A 21126-nucleotide genomic window follows, 5' to 3' on the forward strand; every position below is an offset into this window, starting at 1 on the left:
TGTGTCAAGAATATTTTTAGGGCATCTATTCTAAAGTACCGAAGTCTTCTGTACTTCTGTTTCATATCAGCAGCAGCTTTGGTATTTCTTTACACCTTTATCAGGGAAACCTGAAGCTTAGAAGCTTTATTATTTTTTCCTGATTGACTTCCTTTCCAGGGTGCTAAACTAAACTATACAGCCTTTGGACTTTTTTATGACTGTGATTTCATTGGTCATGTAACTAAAAGACTATCTTTATATGTCTCCCTAAAATCCCACTGGAAAGTTATTTATTGGCAAATCATCTAATCCTAAATCTTATTTCGTCATGTTTAAGTAGAATCTGTTTACCTTCCTGGCAAGCTGAGCAGTTCTGCAAACTGTACTACTACTTTTAACCTGCTGAGGATTCACTTGGTGTAGCTTCAACAGATCACAAATTTGATTGCAAAATTCAGCAACTCTGGCCCATACTTTGGCCACTAAGAGATTTTCCCTAAAGTACGAATTGTGATAGTTAGAAGTTTTATCTCTTTTATTTTTCTAGCAATAATAGTGATCTCAATTAATAAAAATGGAAAAATGCTTTGCATTGGTGGAATTAAGCTTACCATAAATTGAGTATCCTACCTTGTCACATTCAAACTGGAAAAACAACAAAAAAAAAACCTGTCGAAAATTCAATTTAGCATTACAGAGATTACTGCAGTATAACAGCCCTTTATCTGTAGTAGTGTATAAAAGCACTTCTAACAGTGCATCAATTTTCACAGCCATTTAGTAGATTAGAAAGCAATTGTAAACAGAGTAAAACCCACATTAACTCCTGTCAACAGCCTGCCTTTTTCTCAGTTATGGATTTGTTTGAAATAACAGTGAAGTCTAAAGTGATTTCATCAACATCACAGATTGTATTATAAATATGAATGAACCCATTGTAATGGACTGCATGGTAATATATGGCAGGCATTTGTCCTCCCCATCAAAGTAACAGCTTTTGTAAAGGAAGAATAGCTGTGACATAAGGGAACATGTCACTCTACAAGAAATTATTCCTCCCTCTGTGAAAAAGTAACTGCATCAAGCGACAGGTTTTTAGACTGCTCCTAATTTTTATTATAGTAACGCACCATTAATAAGTGTCTATTATTTCTTTTAACAGAAATCAACTAAAAGCTATATATATTAAAAAAATCAAGTATTTTTAAATGAGCAGTTGTTTTACTGTTGCTTTGGGGAAAAGAAGAGAGCAGTTATGTATGGGTTTGACTACTTCGGAAAACTATTTTGTCGTTTTATTTCGAATAGGAAGTCATCAGCTAGCACAGTGATAATTACAGTAAAGTGATGTATGGCCAGTGATGAAAGTTGATCTTCAAAGAACTGAAGATTCTTCATATATAATATAATCCAGAATGTGGTCTGTTTTGTGGGTTTTTTTCATTTCTCTGGAGGGTTATTTTCCATAAGAAGATGTCTAATGTCTTTAACTAACACTGGACACTAGACATTTCCCAACGGCTGTTTCTAAAAGATGTACTAGTGCATAACTTTTTAATTGCTTCTGCCTATTAGAGTATGCCTTATTGTCTTAAATAAGGATGTTTTCCTTCCTACTACTCAATTGCTTTTGTAAGAAAACTCTGGCTACCAATGAATTGCAATACAGCTCCCAAAGTCTTACTTGCAACAGTATACATCCTACTATAACCAGTGTTTCTCTGTATTATAAAGGACAGTACTTTGTACTTGAGTTCTCAATTATCAAACGCGGGATGTTAAACATTGAAGACCAAATTTTCCAATGAGGACTAACGTAATGTTTCCTGTTCTTGGGAGTAAAACCTGTTAGTAAAGTAGTTACAAAAATAAAAATACAACTTACTTCAAATTGTGAGGATGAAATATGACAATATTTATCTTCAATCACCTGTTGCATTTAATTTTTATTTTTTGAAATATTACGGCAAATATTCAATGAAACCTCTTACATGAAGACTTTACTGAAATAGACTTCAAAATTTGTCTGAGAAAGCTAATGGTTTTCTCCAGACTTAGTATATTTTCTTGGATAACCCATGTATAATTGTAGCTTCTAACATTAAATATTTACATTTAAACAGAAATAGTTCCAGGAATGGTGATTTCACGTTAGTGAACATTCTGCTGTACCCTGTATCAGCTATTTTTTAATATTTATATTTTAATAAATATATCAAGAAGATATAAATAATCTATTTTTGACAATAAAATATTGAACAGATGTAATATCTAGATTTGTATTATCTCAAGCCAATTTAAAAAAAATCTCAAGCTTTGGTAATAATAAAGGACATTTATTTAGACTTAAAGAGAAGCTATATGAAGCATCAATCAAAAAATATACAACATCAAAGACATTTTTTCATAATTGTGTCATTTCTTCATTTACATTTTTTCTACAATGTTTTTTCAAACCTAGAAAATGCAGGTGATCAAATGTTTTCTTAAATTGGACCCACTATCCTACTGTATTTTAACTTCCTATTGTTAACTGCTCCCATTTAGTGGATTTCATGTTTCCAAGTCAAATAAGCCTGTGTAAAATTCAAGTACTGTACTGAGACCTAGATTTGTATAATCCTAAGTTTGGAGATCTTGCATTTCCCCTATGTGCTTTCAGGTGCAGCTGAAAATAATCTTCCACAACTCTCTCATATATCAAGAGTGTTTACATTAATTCTTTCCAAGACGCTTTACATCTAATGCAGATTGAGATATAGTCAGTGTTTCATATAAATATATAATTAGCTATATGTCACAATAATTTTATTACCATTAGCTATTTTACTAATCTGACTTGTTAAACGAGTCTTAAACGCTATTTAAAACCAAGTGAAACTACAAATGAAAACAGTCAGTTAAAACTAGAACTGCACTATGTTGCACTATATTTCCTCTTTCATTCAGAAACAAATTCAAATGACCTACACCCATCAGAATTAAAATAAAAATGCCATTCCCCTCAATGGATTATGCTTGACTCTGTATTATTTCATGCATGCAGGAATGACCATGATATATTATAAGAGGCAAGTTATCTTCTTGTTGTGACCAGATTTAGAATTAAATCTTCACAAAAGGATCACATCACAGCTGAAATGAGTCTGTTGTTACCGAGCTAACGCAACAAGTGTGATCTCTTCCTCACGATGTTCATGTCACCCTTAAGGCAGCCAAGAATTGCTGTTCTCTGAAGAGCAAAGTGTGTTCCTATGGCACATGAGGACTCCCAAGCCCAGTGGCCTCTGGCTGTCATACACTCCGTTTAGTTCCTTCAGCCCTCTTCTCTTCAGCCAACTTACACCACTCCTGTTTGGAAAAAAAAAAAAAAAAATAAATTAAAGAATATCAGTCAGAAATTGCCCTTCAAACTTGGCACTTCTCAGGCAGGTTTAGCCACGTACAGCAAGTAAAGTTCACGACGATCTGGTGTAGGTATATTCCACTTAATTACATGGGGTCTGATTTGCCTGCCCTCACTATCTGTTTAAAACTAATCTAAGCTAGACTCTGTAATCGAAAGAAGGCAATAGATATCTAAAGTATGTGCTTTTAATTGTGCTCTGAAGATTGCCTTTTTCCCTTGACTAGTCCCTTGACAGTGCAATCTCCTTACTATTATTGTCCTGTAGAGTCAGGCATAATGATTCTGCAGGGAGGTGACCATACGCTACAAAGTTTTTATTTTAGTGAAATACAGCGCAAGTGGGGTCTGTAGAGAACATCCCACACTTTGCGTTGCACTTAAAAATTATGTCGTTTGAGTAGTCAGTACAGTACAAAACAACTTCAGCCACCTAAAATAATTTATGTACTTGCCTGTAAAAAAGGGTGTCTCCTAAATTTGAAATGCATTTCAGTCGGATTCTTGTATATCATGGTCATTCCTGCATGCATGAAATAATACGGGGCCATGCATAATCCAGTGAGGGGAATGGCATTTTTATTTTAATTCTGATGGGTGTAGGTCATTTGAATTTGTTTCTGAATGAAAGACGGAATACAGTGCAAAAGTCTATTAAACATGGTGAAAAGGCTGATCGAAATAGTCTTTTCAAAAGACCAAGTCTGAAATAACTGTATGTGTTTATTTCGTTCCAAAAAAAAAGACCTTTGTGTGTTATTCTTATTTTTATCCTTGCCTTTCCCATGTTGGAACCTTTATGCTTTTCTTTACTAATTCTTTAGCTTTATGTTTTATGGAATAATTCAAATTTAACATCATATTTAGTGTGTTTACAAGCGAGATGCAAATAATCTTGAATATATGCATAAAATGTGATTATAAGATCCAATGAAAATATTTTGTTTACTACTTATTTTGAATGGCAATGAGACTATATGAATTAAGGTAGTGATGAATAACAGGTGCTGTTACAGTTTTTATCACTGCATACTATTTTTATCCTTTTTTTTTTTTTAACTTGCTGCATGTACTACATAAGAACTGTTACAGGACTAGTTTTTTTGAGAGTTCGTAAAAATTTTCATGGGATTCAAATAACTTTTCCTTTAGTTCTTTCATCTACTAAGCTAGCTATCTTACTTAACAAAAATTAAAACACACAGGACTGAGTCATATCTAAAAATCACAGAGTTGCCAAGCCATACAAAGCATCATATTTACATCTTCATCCCTAAATATTAAACTCCAACACTTAGTACTCCGTGAATGTGAGATTCTTAAGTTTGAATGTACACTCTTGCAGTTTATAAGTTTTGCATGGCCAGGACTAAATCTAAGCTATCTTCAGTTTAAAGCAGTGATTATTTTCATGTGAAGGACAGGATTCCATATACCAATGTACAAGTAGGGATAGTTTTTTTTTTCTGTTTTTAAATGCAGAATGTTTCAAGCCTGTCAGAAGCTTGCAAAAGTATTGGTATCACAAATCTGTAAGAGATAGGAACTTAAACAACCATAAGATCTATATCTACTTAAGAAAAAGTTTAGTGAACATGAAGTATATTTAAAAAGGAAAAAAAATTGATGGGTAATGGCTGAGCAGTGTGCCTAATAATGGCAACTTTCACAACTAGTGTTCATGTTGATCTGTAATATACAAAACAGAATTTCCTTGTTTATATCCAAACCATTCACTGTAGTAACCAGAAGATAGTTTATTTCAATTCTCTGCTTTATGCAACCGGAAAACACTGAAATTCTATAGCTTGTGTTAAACAGATGATGAGAGGGAGACCCATAATGTTCTATCAGGCCTTAAAATTGCTGAGTCTGAACGTTGTCCTCCCTCGTAGAGAACATACTGCTGCAATCCAATGTCAGAAGCTTCCAGATATACAAGTTACCTTTAGATGTCTGGAGTTCAGGCATTCACGTGTGAGTGAAGATCTCTTTACCCGTTAAAGTATCTACATTAGGGTGAAATGAAGCGCAGTTCAGAAGTGCTTGTTTCTCCTCATTGACTGGAAGGGAGCCCAAGGCAACCAGCACAAATCCATTCGGTCCAGTGAATCTCACATTGGGATCAAGGGCCTTTGGTCAGGCACAAGGACACACAGGTCTAAGCACGCCCTTGTTTCGTATAATTTTATGTAACACTGAAGAAAAGAGCTGCTTTTATTTCTGTAGCTGCAATAGATATGTATCTGTACTCAATGAATTATCTGTATTTCATAGCTGTAGTTATAATAAGCCCAGTTAGATTTGTGGTTTCAGGTTTGAAATTTAACTTTTTAATTTAATTTAGAGTATTCATTACCACCAAACCTCCCCAAAATTATTAATTTAAATAAAAGGGAAGTGCACCTACACAAATGTAACCAAACTTTTGGGTCAAGCTGTATACTCTTAGATAACAAAAGAGTTAAATTCACTTCAGCATATTGAAACTGTCCTGATTTTAAGCTTAACTTATGGAAAAAAATCCATGTGGTTAGTAACCTCAGAAAAAGCAAACATTTTTAAGAGAATATGTCGAATTTTTGATTGCAATAGCTGGATTCTTAGAGGTAGAGGATGTTCTCCCTTCTCAACTCCCTTCTGCCTAGTTTTCCTCAGTTAAGATGCTTCTGGAGTAAAAACATACAAATATCTGGCCTACTATTTTTGCTCCAAAATTTTTACAAATGTCTTTGGGGTCTGGTCTGCTGAATTGTTAGTCTTAACCTTGCTGGCTTACGTTGAAAATCTAGATTTGTACGTGGTATTATTTTATTACACAAACTGAAAATTCTATTTCTTCCATAGGATGATACTTTGAAATTAATACTAAAATATTTGAGATTTGCATTTTAATAAATTTTACTTAGACCACAGTGAGCTGATGAACACTGGGACGTTTTTCAATAGCTTTAGTTTTCCCTCTTAGCATTTAAAGCTAGTTGGGTGTAGCATTACTCTTTTGAAATGAGCACTAATGAAGATGCTAGAAGACATTTGAGAATATGACTCTAGCATATTTAGTATGAGCAAGTAACTTAATTGATGAGCTAGCAATGTGTTTACAGAACAAATTTGCTGTAGAAATAACTGACATTATGATAATATGGTATGTAGTGTGTTTCCTAAAAGGTGTTTTTAGCATCTCTTTAGAATATGGTGGCAGAAAATGAGTTTTCTTTTTTTTAGAATTGTGCCGTGATAGTGCCTATATATGACATGAGAGTAATGTGTGGACATGCTAGTTTGTATGAATTTATGTACATGTAAACTGCATGCTTACCTTGTGTTCCAAAAAATCTTCTCATGTATTCTCAATGGTCTTAAATGTTTTAAGAGTATCCACAGAACTTCTCCTAATTTGCTATCTTCCAGTATCTTCAGTTACACAGGGAATAAAAAGAGGTAAAAAAATGAGGCAATTTCTGAATTCCCTCTTCTGAGCAATCAGGCAGTTTCTATCACAGACTAGCTTGGTTCTGGAAATAGGTTGTTTTTTAGGATTTTTTTCTGTCTACACTGAGTAGGCATCTATAATCCATATAGTTGCAAAGTACTAGCCATCAGTGATTCCACACAATTGGCAAAGCTCACCTAAAAAGCAAGTTGAAGAACACAGACTGAGCAAAGAATGTTTCTGCCATGAACAAGACTGACGATGGCTTGTTTGAAGGCAGTTCAAGTGTGTCTGAACATTTACATTTGAGAAGGAAATGCAGAATGCATTGCTCAGATGGGAGCCTGGGGTAGAATCATAGAATAGTTTGGGTTGGTAGGGACCTTCAAAGATCATCTAGCCCAACTCCCCTGCAATGAGCAGGGGCATCTTCAACTAGATCAGGTTGCTCAGTCTCCTCCAGCCTGGCCTGGAATGTTTCCAGGGATGGCACATCAACCACCTCTCTGGGCAACCTGTGCCAGCATTTTACCACCCTCATTATAAACAATTTCTTCCTTATGTCTAGCCAAAATCTCCCCTCCTTTAGTTTAAAACCATTACCCCTTGTCCTATCACAACAGGCTCTGCTAAAAAATCTGTCCCCATCTTTCTTATAGGCCCCTTTTAAGTGAGAGGCTGCAATAAGGTATGCCTGGAGCCTTCTCTCCAGGCTGAAAAATCCCAACTTTCTCAGCCTGTCCTTAGAGCTCTCTGGGAGTGATCATTTTCATGGCCTTCTTCTGGACCCTCTCCTACAGGTCTGTGTTTTCCATGTGCTTGGAACTAAACTCTTGGCTTGTAGAGGGGTGTGTGCCAATGTAAACTGATACAGTGAACAACTGATCAAAAGCCTAAAGAGAAAAAAAAAAAAAAGGAATTGTGCTAAAGTCTGCCTTGATGGTCTTAAAACCATTATGTGATCAGCTTTCATCAAATTTAGATATACAACGTCAGCTGAGTGAGCACAGAGTTGTGACAATATCTGCAGTTTTACAGGCTGTGCCTGGGCTGGAGTTGAAGCTTTGTGTTAGTGACTAAAACAGGGGTGGGTGATACCACACCAGCAATTTGGCTATGGCTGAGCAGTGCTTGCACAGCACCAAGGCTTGCTCTCCCTCCATCCCCAAAACACACACAGCAAGGAGGTTGGGAGGGGGCATAACTAGCACAGCTCACCCAAACTGGTACTCTGTACCATATGAGGTCACACTCAGCAATAAAAACTCAGGGAAAGGAGGAGGATAGGGGAAGGTTTGTGATTATGGCATTTGTCTTCCCAAGCAACGGAGGCCCTGCTTTCTAGGAGGTGGCTGGGCATCTGCCCGCCAATGGAAAATAGTGAATGAACTCTTTATTTTGCTTTGCTAGCACACACGGCTTTTGCTGTCGGTACTAAAATGTCATCATCTCTGTTCATGAGTCTTCTCACCTTCCTTCCATTTTCTCCTCACACCCCATGGAAAAGGGGAGTGAGCCAGAGGCCAGACAGATGTTTGGCTGTTGGCCAGGGTCAACTCACCACAACAGCAATTATTTTTTAGCCTGTTACATTACAGCTTTAAACATATTTTGAAGGGATTAATTTTTTTCCCAATTTCCTTCAGGAAGTCAGTTCCCAGATTTTATGCTTTCGTGTGTCATAGCTTGAATATTTTGTTAAATACCCAGAGTAATTGAAAGAAAAGCACTGATGTTAATTCACATAAACTTCAGTGGTCTTTGCTGTATTCTGTTGTCTTCTAAATTCTTGCACTGTTCAAGCGTTTGCATTTAGCATGAAAATGCGTTTGACTGTGAATACTACGGAGGAATAAGTTACGCATATATTTTTTTCTTTGTGACTGACTGGACATGTGTGTTATTATTTTAATTACCCCTCAGGCAATCGTCTGATGTGTGATTGTGTGCAGGTCAATGTTCTGCGAGTCCTTCAACATGACAGCTCGTAGAATAATTATCCTGTCATCACACCTTGATTCATTGTTACGTTGTTTCTTGGGGTTTTTCTCTTACATTTGCTTAGCAACCAGATCACACGTCTCTTATACTTATTATTCAAGTAATCACCCTCTGCAGCACATAGATGCATCAATTAAAGCTTTACAATGAAGTATTTTGTTCTGTGTAGAATCCTCAGGTGTCAGGAATTAAAAATTGATTTTAAAGGGTGCAGGCAGCCTTCAAACGGCTAATCTGTGTTTATGTTAAACAAATAAGCATGCTAACAATTCTAAACAAAAAAGTGATAGGTCACAATCAATAGGAAATGGATGATAAAATTATATCCTGTTCTTAAAGTGCTTAGTCTTTTTTGGAGATTTACCAGTTTACATGCAGCTCTGAAATGTCTGAGTGCTGAACATCCATTTTAGATATGTTTTTTCAGTTGCAAATCAATTTTGTGTATGCTTTATTTACTCTTGCCTATATTACTTGTAAACATTTTATGGCTAATTTTCAGATTTGGGTAAATTTCACAGCAAATTATTATTAGAATGAAAGTCGAATAGCCAGAAGCTGTCAAGATGGTTCGGTGATTTAACGTTGGCATCCTGCAGCTTTGGCTGTGATCAGCAGATGCTCTGGCATTACCATAAATGTTTTCTTAACTGTCTGTGACAAAAAAATATATTTTTCCTGTTTTGAGTCTACCGTTTCTGCTTAAATTCGGTTTGGCTTCTTTCGCATTATTAATATACCATGATGATCTCTAACCATTTGGTTTTAATATCACCTTTTGAGCTAAACAGATTTGTAAGGCTGCTTCGTAAGTCACAACAGACAAAGGAAAATAAAGTCTATGTGTAAGAATCCTTTGTTTCAGTGGCTTGGGAGGTCCTACTGCCTTCTGCCTTGATTTCTCAGTGAGCATAAAGAGTTCGGTTTTTCAGCCTCCCTTATTTTTTCGTATTCTGCTTAAAATTTTCTCTCCATGTTCCTCAGTAAGTGAGAGAGAGGTTTCTTCTGTAAGCACAAAGATCTGTTGTGTCTTAGATTTCTTGAAGTTAAAAAAATCCTCTCTTACATAGCAAAATTAACATCTCTTAGCTGGTTATCGTTAAATAGTAATTGCAAGCAATTGATTAGGGAAAGAGGAAGCTGAAGATGCTACAGGTGGATTCTGATGGTTTTTACATATCAAAGTAGCTGCTAAGAGTCTAATTGTTAGAATATACTGCAGTAAATATGTTCATCACATGAAAAATGCATACCATTAATGATGTTAAAGAGGGCATTTTGAATTCAGAATGACTAGATTAATTACCCATGACAAAGTGTCTTGAATTTGTCTTGTAGGATAAATCAGTGATATTAAGAAGAGTCAGTAAAAGCCATCCTTAAAAAATAATTCCTGTTTTACACTCTGAAATCCTGGTCCCTTTTCAAAGCAATTTGTAACTCTTGCAAAGTACAGTTGTTGCGGGATGAAATGTGGAGTAGAAACGTTTTTTTTTTTATATCCCATCTCTCTCCACACATGAGGAAGGCCCAGTTACAGTCCATCCCAAAGAAAGGAAATAATTAAGTGAAAGCACATAGTATTAATTAGAGCTTCATATAAACAAAGAGAGAAGAATTGTCAAAGGAATATAAAACTGCATTCTTGCAGAGCAAGGGGAAGATGAATCGCTTTTCTTCTGCCTTTATTTCCCAATATTTAGTTTTGTGTGAGCATCTTCTTGAATATTTACTATGTCCTGCTATGGAGTTTTGGTGTCCTTGATAGCATGCTTTTGACTGTTTTCTGCAGAGCTTTGTCAGAGGGAAGAAAGGACCATGATAGTAATGGTTCAATATTTGAAGTTACATGAATTAAGATGATTTAGCTTCATCTCACCTCCAGTGTATTTATGAAGGCAATCTTGGATGTTAGTTTAAACAGATTAAACTTCTCAGTCAGGTCTTTGCTTGTGTCCTTTTGTGAAGCGGGTTGGACTAGATAACCTTAGAAGGTCCCTTCCAACCCAAACTGTTCTGTTATTCTATAAAGAAGCATGGATATCTTTAAGCTGACATCAGTGTTCTGTAAATATTTTTTCAATCTACTTAGCATTTGGAGTTTTCATAAATACTTTTCCAGGTTAGTAAGTCGCTACACTCCCCCTTGTCATAGCAACAACAGCTTGCAGTGCTCTCTGTTGCCCTGCTTCCCTCCAGAGACTTGCTTTAAAAATGTTTTAAAATAAGAGGAGCCCAAGAGCCCTATGCTATTCTTGCAATATTTTGGATAACATTGAATGACAACCCATTGTGACTGTGACCTGTGTGGGACAGAACTGCCCTAGGACATTGGTCCAGTACCTATCACAGGAATGTGAGAAAACTATGTCTGCTCAATGGTTAAACCCAGCTCCCACCAAATTTACTTACTGCTCTAGCCTTTCATCTTTATGCTGCTCCCAAAAACATTTGCGGGACTCTGTAGACCCTAGATCCCCCTTTCCCTTAGAAGCAGGTTGATTCCTTAGGAGATAAGGGCAACAGGTGATGAGGGAAAGACATTTTTTCCCATTAGTTTGATCTGATATTACAAAATATTTGTGCTCTACCTTCAGGCAATGCAAACTACCAATACTGCAATTGCTGATGTAAAAATAGGAAATACGAATTCTACGGGTTTGTAGCAGTTATTAGGTTAGTTAGGGAATAGCTTTTAAACATTTCTGATCCATTGTTCTTTATATTAAATGATTTAGTGTTTAACTTTAAAGGCAATTACTAAATATAGTTACATAGGTTTTGTTTAGTTTTTTTTTCAATGTTTATGCTAAATAGTAAATACTTAAGAGAGACAACAACATTATTTATAACCACAGTAAAAGGAATCTCATAAACATCAGGTCAGTCTTTAAGACTTGCCTTGTTGTTTGGACTTCTTGGGGTTTTTATTTTCCAAAAGTAGGAGGCTTTAGTAAAAGAAGACAAATTGTGTGTTTCCTTTCTGTTTGGGTTATTTTCATCAGCATATTACTTATCATTACCCATAGCAGCTGCCAGTGACTTTCCTTTGATGACAGCAGTCCTTATGCATATTCCTGAAATTCTTTATGAAAGTGTACCTTGAAAGCAATATTCGTCTATAAGCAGGTGCTTTACAGACAGGTTTGGAGACAAAATATGTCTACTGCTCAAAGGCATTAGTAGCAGTTTAGAATGTAGGATCTACATAAATTATCATTAGCTGAACAGAGGATAGTTTTACACTATGGACCTCTGTGTATCTTGTCACAGATCACTAACTTGTATAGTCATCTTTTTTGAGTCTCTGTTAATTCTAAAGAGGATTTGCAATGGCAAGATACAAAATAGTTGTGAATAAAGTTAAAAAAAAAAAAAAAGTAAGAAACCGCATAATTTCAGGAATTTAAAATAGCCTAAATATGTTACCTTCCAGTTTTATCATTATAATTTCCTGATGGTTTCCTGACTTCAAGAAGACAAAAAGTTGATGTTTATTCTATTAGTACCTTGAGAAAAATCCCATAGACTGCCTAACATTTCTGAGCATTACCTGAAGACCCACTGCCACTGGGTACTCATGTAGATCAATATTTCTCTTTTCAACCCCCTTCATTGCAACATAAATAAGAAGATTAATTTATAATTATTTATCAATTTTGAAGTTAAGAGACACACTTCAGTTTTTAAGAATTATTCAAATCATGTGCTCTAAAAATAAAAAATGACCAATAGGTTTCTATTTTAGACATTTCCATTTTGCATTTTTCTAGAAACTTCCAAATGTGCTTTCACTTGGGGAAAGATGCATGAGAAGACACAGAATATTCACTGTAATTCAGTGTGAGATAGGGAGGATACCAAACTCCTAAATCTGAATTAGCCATCAAACACCTTCAGAGGTTTCTTCTCTCACTTACATAAAAACCTTGGGTTATTTCTGATCCACGCTTTTGTTCTCTTTTCATCTTGACAGGCACTCAAGACTTCCATTTAAATCCCAGTAACTTAAAGTTGCATCTCTTGTAACAAAAGTCTGCTGTATTAGAAGTGAGAATATGTAAGTTTAAACAGAGAAATTAGTTCCAACTCAAAGCAAATGCAAAGTACATTTGGAAAAGACAGGAAAAAGATTGAATGGAGTGATCAACAGGAGTTTAAAGTAGCATTTGAGAAGATGTGGGTAGTTAAGGGATTAGAAGAATTTTGAAAGGCTTTGCTCTAGGGCCAAGTAAAAAGGAGCTGGAGCAGCATAGTTCCTCTCATCACAAATTACTTTGCTCACAGTTTGTAACTGATTATCTTTGAAATTTAGTTTCTCTAATTCCTCTGTGCTAATCTTAGCACTGACATTCTCTACTCTTGCCTTTGAAATGGACAAAATAAAACTTTATTTACTGTTTCTGGAGACTTTGTTTAATCTTAATTGATCTTAGCGATTAGTGTTTATTCCTTGTGTTTCACACCATATTTAACACAAAAGTGAAGAACAGCAGCAACTATTAAATGAAATGTGCATAAAAAATATATTTTTAGATGTTCCAAAAAGCAGTAACACCTTTCCATGCCTCATTAATTATTGTCTGCTTTAGATGAGTCAAGTTGTGAGCATTCAGCCTGAAATACTAAGGTATAAGAAGTTACTTATCAAGCAAAGATCATTTGAGTACAGGTACCACTCCATTAAGTGTTAGGGCTGGGGCTGCAGGGTTTAACTGAAATAAATCATAACAACACACAGCACTCCTTTAATGTTTCAGGGACATTCTTCAATCCTACCCTTGTCAGTCATAGAAATTGTTGAAAAAATATGAAACTAATAAAAAGTAGCAATAAAAAGTATTTAAAGTATTTTCCATTATACTATCCAGCAAGGACCTATCCCATTTTTCATGAGTGATGCTATGTAATAGACACAGACCTTCTAGCAGTAGCAGATTCTCATATTATGTCTAAATTCTGCCTCTGGGTGGTCAGGCAGGCTTTTAAGAAAGAAGATTAAGTCTTGTTCTGTTCTTACACCAGTGCCAAGGTCTGGGAATGGATTTCAGAAGGCCAGCTTTGGGCTGTAGAAAAGGCATTAAGGAAAGATGGGTGCCTGAAAAAACTCAGAGCGTGCAACTGTCCAGTGTCTTAGACTCTGAGAAAAATGGGGGTCAGTGCAGGACATGAGGCCCTCATTTCATACTTGAGAGGAAAACAAGAATTAATTATTTTCTTGTTGGTATTGCTGATAGTAGAAAGTGAAGAGTTTGCAATGTAGAAGTTAAAAATGTTGATTTTCAGAGTAGGTGTAGTTTTTAAATTGAAAAATTTAAAATAAGGAATGCTAAAAAAACAGATGAATCGTCTTATCTCTAAGCTATTCTGGTGGGTTGTTTTCGGGTTGCTCTCCCTCTCATTCAGTTTGCCCTTTGGCCAGTTGGGGCAGGGAAGGGAACAGGAACAACAGGGGCAGGATGCTCATGGGTCAAAACAGTCCTGACTTGGAGAAAAGTAATCTATTGCCAGTTTTTAAGATGTATATATACATAACTACTGGTTTGAGTATTTGCAAACAAAATCAAAACAAAACAAAAAAGAATCAAAACACTGATGGAAAACACACTCCTCTTGCTTTCTGAGGCTTGGCTCCACTCCACGCCCCTCTCCCACCCCTTATTATCACAGCAGGTGACAGTCCCATCACTGAGGCAGCTAATGGCATAAAGGGATGACAGACTCGGTTGTGCCCCGTGGTGGGTCTTTTGGAGCCCTCTGGAACCAGCTGTGTCCAGCATGGGGCAACTGCTGGCCTCTCCTCACAGAGGCCCCTGCAGCCCCCCTGCTACCAAAACTTTGCCACCTACACCCAATCCAACTGTCTACTTTAGAGCTGAAGATACATGCAGCTAAAGTGGGAAATCAGAGCCTCCACCTTGTCCTGAACTGAAAAACAGGAGTCCTCAAAACATCTACCAGCAGTGCTCATATTCAGCCTTTCAAAATGAGAGTCTGAGTAAATCTCAGCCATCTGAAACATCAGTTCAAGCTTAGAAACTGTTTGGCTGTTTTCCTCATACCTCCAGCAAAAGCACCAAGGATGCTTTATGTTAATACTTTGGTGTCAGCAAAGAACCTTTAGGAACAACTTCAGACTAGCTTATCAAGGGCTTCTGTTTATTTAGGTGCAGTGTTTGGGGGTGCACACTGATATCCTCACTCATGAGGATGTGACCATCATCCAAATATGCTTGGTAAGGTTGCACTGGGAAGTGCATGATGGTGCGGTCAGTGTAATTTATGAAAATTTTCAGGAATTGATGGACACTCCTTTTGAGGAAGATGGACAGGATTTCCAAACAGAGACTGGAGTATTGCAGATATTCCAGCTGTGGGAATGCTGTACAGCTGCATCCAGAACCAGCACACCCCACTGTTGCCAAAAAACCCATGCTCGTTTCTGCTGTTTTGCTGGGAAAATGCGTGAGCGCAACACAAATGTGGTGGTGTGGCTTTACATTGACTTTCAGTTCCACGCATCAGGGACAGGAAACCAGAGACAAACTGTGGCACCTCACTGGGGAGCTGGTGATGGGGATTGTAGCTTGGGCTGTTATTTTTTCCAAACCAAAGCCATTTGGCATGGAGACATGCCCTCAGAGTGTCTTCTAGCACAGGCACATCATGGCTTGCAGTATAAAAACAATTTGCATTGGTGGGGAGGTTGGTATGTGCAGGCTTCGGAAAATCTCAGCATAGATGTAGCTTCCGGAATGTGATATAGCATGTGGAGCACAAGGCAGAGAGATCAGAAATATTCCACTGGGTTTTTGAGCATTTTTCCCTGTTAACTTGGTAAAAGATGTAATGAGGTTGTAACTGCAATTGTTCTTTCTTATGTTATGATTTTGTCATGCCCCACATTGAGATTTATGATTGTAATACAAGCATATAATGCCATGTAATGCAGTTCTCCTTATTGTATTTGCAACTTTATTTTTCAATCGGTTTACAAGTGTTTACATAAAAACTAAATATGTCGTTAGTTTCAAGACTTCTATTGAGAAACTATGCCATAAAATAAAGCTTTTCAAAGTACTTTTTTATTTTAAATATTTATTAATCATTTTTTAAAAATCTGTATCTCTGCTTTAGTGAGTCTCTTGCAATCATTTTTGGTCTCTGTTAAAGGTAATATAACAGGATTATGCAGGATTTAAAAATCTCCAGCTGATTATGTTTTGTTTCCCCAAGTTCACAGCAGGCAAGTCTCATACTACTGGGGTTGTTGTTTTTGTTCATATGCCAGTGCACAATTTCTTTTTCCTGAATATAAAGTATGTAACCATTAATATATTATATCATTTAAAGATATAAGTATGTAATTTTAAGTTACTCTATACTAGGACACTGTTCAAACTATGGAAACCAATTTTCTGTCAAGGGAATTTCTTGACCGTTGCTCTTAATCAAACTAATTTTGAAAGACTTGTATCTATGTGATAGTAGCTGTTTGGCTCTAGGTTATATGAAGATGATTTTGAAATGGTTTTGATTAACAGCCCTGTTCAGGAAATTAATATCTGCAAAAACTGAATTTTAGTAGATCTGAAGGACCAACAAGAGTTAGATATTGAACAAGCGAAAGAAGATTTAAATGTCATGAAATCTGGACACAGAGACTTCAGTGTACAACACGATCTCTGCCTAATCTGTGCCTGGAAGCATTCAGGAGCAGTAACGTCAAAACTGTTATGAGTAAATGTCTTCTCTCCCCATTTTTTAGAAAACTTACATGTAAATTCAAAGTTTTTGCTCTTTTTTTAATCTGCGTAGTGATTATTACGATACAGGTGAATGACGGTTTTTGATTGATAGAAGCGACCAAACATTCAAAACTTGTCTCAACTACTTCTAATATATACAGGAAATTCATAAGTTCTGTCTTTATCCAGTGATTTTTAATGTCTGGTTTCTTTTTTGTCTTGCTACTGCCGGAAGGTACATCTTACTACAGTAGGTGGACAAATAGTGCATCTCCAGAAATGTAAGCTTTCTTCTAAACAAGACTTCATGTAGAAGTGCCTTTTCATTAGTAGTTTTATTTTAACCTTCTATAACTTACTTATATTCAATTCTTTAAAAGTGTATTCAAACCAAGGTGTGTAAGTGCGTAAATACATTTATTTTATTCTGCAATTTGTTTCAAATATAGTTTACTGCTAAAAGCACAAACCAAATTTTTGTGTGTCTATGATGTGATGGTTCAAAGTAGTTTAGGAAAAGTCTGATAATATCTGTATGGTTTGTGGAGTTTCTGTGAGTACTCTTGTTCTAGAAACATAGGTTTAAAATGGTGGCTAATGTCACTAACCATCTCCTTGCTGTTGCAGGCAGCCACATCAAATATTGCTTTCAGAAACAGATCAAATTCCTGATTATAACTGCTCATGGGTTTTTGCTCTTCTTTCTATAAATGTGCATTCCAAAACTTTATTACTCTGATGATTCAAAAGGTTTTAATTTCTAATAGAAATCTATTCATGGCTGTTTATTCTTGTGCTTACTTTGTCAGTTAATCTCAACTTGGGGCTTTTCTTGAGAGTAAATAACTATATGTTTTATAGCCTTTATCACACTGAACTAAGGAAGTCCAGCTCTTCTACTGTTGTGATCAAAGTTACATGCTAACCTGCAGCAGCTTGTAGACGTGTAGTTTTAAATTCATATGCAAGGTGCATTGTTTTTTTAAACACCCATCTCAGCAGTTGTAGGTTGAAAATGCACTTCTTTGATTTTACCACTATAGCATAGGATTTGAAGGAGGTGCAGTCACAATCCCAAGTCAAGACAGTGAAATGGATGGAGTACCAAATCACCAGAACATGCAAGTTTTGAATAGATGTGTGAAGCAGTACAGGGTGTTTAAGCATTTGGGGTTAATACAAATTAATTCCTGCTTGATTAAAATAAAAAATTGGCAGGGTAGACATTAATATTTCTGAGGAATTAGTGAGACTTTTCACCATGCTAGTACCTAACTAATTTTATACTTGAACTTACACAGAGGTGATCTTTCACTCTGATAAGCAGAATGCCACCAGCTGCATATATATACGTCAAGTATTGCACCAGTTAATTCTTTAGGTCATTATTTACCACAGTGAAATCTAAGACTGTAAGTAAATATTTGTGCTTTTTGAGCAGGCCTAGCAAAGCTGAGTATTTCCAAGTGAGATTCACAACAGCCAGTTTACCAAGCAGGGAACTTCCTGCCTACACATCTGCTAATACTGGACATGTACTTGGGCATAGCAGTGATACATGGAGCCGTTCTTCCTTGGCTGGAAGAACATTCACAGTAAAGATGCCACCTGATTTAGGAAGCAGCTGAAATAAATAACTTTGAGATAATAAAACTGTATTTAGATTAAATAGTGTGCCCAAACCCTTTTGGTTTTTTTTTTTTTCCTTTTTTTTTGTAATTGACACTAGCTGCTCAGTATTTTTGGTAGCATGGCTGAGACCAAAGTGTCCTCATTATTTAGGAAGTAATGCTAATCATTAGCGTTAAGTGTCATGTACTAAGAATATGACACTTTGTGATTTTTGCAGTGAAATGTGGCATCTTCACTGGAGACGAGTTACAACGGATGAAACAAGAAATTGGCCAGTGATTAAGGCACTTTCCTAATCCCGTTTCCCATTGTTGCAGGACCCCTCAGACTGAAAGACCCTGGTCCTTCAAGTCGAATGCTCCACTCACAAGTCTATGCCTAGAAAGTCACAAACATCAACGTGATTGCTGCTGTTTTAAGGTGGCGGGAGGAAGACACAGCTGTCCTCAGCTTTACTCTGTCATTATCCCCGTGGAACAATTCCAGATTGTGGGCAGCAAGTTATGGGACGCACCTTTCTGCAAGGCTAAATCCATTACCAGGATTCAAATAGGGACAAGATAGGTCCCAACATCTTAATAGCTAATGAGCAACAGATCCCTTCTTGGACTATTTGCTGTTCTAAATCTCACTCTAAGGCACCTTACTCTGCCCAAAACTGGGGAAAATATTGCTGGATTTTACTTTGAGGCCCGGATCCATAAATGTTCACCACCTCTGTTATTCAGTCTAGTTCATCATACCTAATTGATCCTCATGCTTGAGGATTTTGGGGCAAAGACTCCACTGAACTGCACAGTAGTTAAAATTCGGTTGTTAGTACACTTGAGAAGCTTACTTTCAGTCCCTAATTTATTTTTGCCTTTTCTAAAGTCCGACATCTATATACAATCTCTGGTTATATGACAATATGTTTTCTTCTACTTAAAATAATAGTATTGATTTTCAGAAGACCATGCATTTTTCCTGCTGCCCTGAATGTAAACAAAAAGCACTATGGCACAGTTAGTATTTTCTATATTGACACAGGTAGCATGCTTTAATCAGCCTGCAAATGTGTGTTCAGAATCAATAGATACAAACAATTAAGTAGAATAGGATATTTAAGAGTGTACATGCCAGGGGTATTTTAATTACATATGATGAATTTATTCTATGTAATTATAAAGATGTGTTTATACTCAATCTTTGGCCTCCTGTGATTAAGGAAAACTGAAATGTGTACTGCTGCATCTTCAGGGTCAAATTATTTTGTATGGTATAAAATAGAAATTACGTTTTTCAGCTAAATACGAAATTTGGCTTTTAGCAAATTGTAATTAAGAATTGTTTATCTGATTTAGGAGGTGGTAGAAAGAAGGTATTTATTTTCCTCCACTTGCCAAAAGGTGATCCTACTTACAAAATTTGCTGAGATTGTCCAAGAAAGTGTGTAAAATCCTCATCCATCACCGACAGCCCCTGGTCAGGGAATGACAGTGCAGTAAATATCTTCAGCAGCTGCCTTTTAATGTACAAGCTGTTTTCGGTGGGAATTTTCAGCACTCACATAAAACACGCTGTCATGAGTGACTGCCTGTGCTCCAAAGTCATTACTGTTGGGATGATGGAACATCTTTCAGCGAATAACCAAAAAACTTTAAATGTCATGTCAAGTTTGTTGAAGCCGTTTTCAAGCCTTGCTCAAGGTTATATGAATATTGAGCATGCCTGTTTTTAAAAAAGTTTGAAAACTAATCTGTGAGAGGGACCACTCAGATGCTGGTTTTGAGAACAGTCACTTGTTTGGAGCAGGGGAACAAAAAGCAAATCTGTCTCTTAACACATATCGATCCAGCAAAGCTCCTGGTTTTTAACTGAGTGGAACTTCTTGAGACAGTCAATGCCAATAATGTCTTGCAAAAAAGTAGCAAGTTATGCAAATTCTTAAAATTACTTAGCTGTCTAAAAATCACAAAGGAAAGAAGAATTATTACAATGGATTATTGAATGGAAGAAGATTTTTTTAATACATTTTAAAATTTGAACAACTAAAAAATAGATAGAAAATGTAATTAACCACATAAAACTTTGGAAGACACTGAGCAGTGCTGAGTGCTCTGTTTTCTCTTTGACTCCAGTTAGAAAGGAGGACCCTGTCAGGCTCTATGTGTGATTTTGTATTAAATATAGATGCTAATCTAATGAAGTCATGTGAAGTCTGTATCACTTCCAAGGGACCAAGCCCACTGCTTTTGAAGTGATAATATTTTTTGTCTTGCATCCTTGGCAATCGTTACCCCTTCTAGTATGTCATCTGCATGCAAAATTTTGTCTGATCAAGAGGCCTCTTTATATAACAAAATATTGAAACTGAATATTTTAATAGTGAAACAATGTTTATTTGTTTTATCTTCTGCAGAGAACCAGAAAGGACAACTAGAGAAGTCACGTTCACACCACAGTATCAGTTTAAACTTGACAAGAAGCCCGGTCACCAAAGAGGTTACGTGTGATGTGGAAACAAGTTCTTCTGCAGTGTGGAACAAGGCTGTTGGGAGAAAGGAAGCCTGTCATGGAGAAGGCAACAACGACAAGAAAATAGATCGTATCGGGTCTCCTTCTAAGGGAGAAGCCATTCCAGAAGTAGATGCTCTCCTAGCAAGACTACGAGCACTATAGAACAATAATATAAAGGATTAAATCGAAGCTTAAAACCAAGCTATAATGGCCTGCATCTTTAAAGATGTGCTAATTTTCTATTATTGACATTACATACTTCTGAGTTCCCAGCTTCTCTATGGATGAATGCTCTACTTCTAAACTGTTTGCAAGACCATACAAAATGATACTACAGTTTTGCGTAATTGCAAGATGATTCTTGTTATGTTTTTACTTACTGAGCATATGAAAATTATCAAAAGAAACAAATACTAAATTAT

The 21126-nt window shown here is 36.3% G+C and overlaps 1 protein-coding gene across 1 annotated transcript in view; it reads left to right on the plus strand.

The window, feature by feature from the left end:
* The window catches only part of DIAPH3 (diaphanous related formin 3), a gene marked incomplete at its 3' end in the record, with an annotated part of 225994 nt that extends 205128 nt beyond the window's left edge, over nt 1–20866 (plus strand). The window contains exon 28 of the mRNA XM_080345569.1: nt 20607–20866. Coding sequence (XP_080201695.1) covers nt 20607–20866 — 260 coding nt within the window. The remainder of the gene's footprint in view (nt 1–20606) is intronic.
* Nucleotides 20867–21126: the final 260 nt, after the last annotated feature.

The sequence above is a fragment of the Nesoenas mayeri genome (assembly GCF_963082525.1).
Source record: "Nesoenas mayeri genome assembly, chromosome: 1".
Taxonomy (NCBI): Eukaryota; Metazoa; Chordata; class Aves; order Columbiformes; family Columbidae; genus Nesoenas; species Nesoenas mayeri.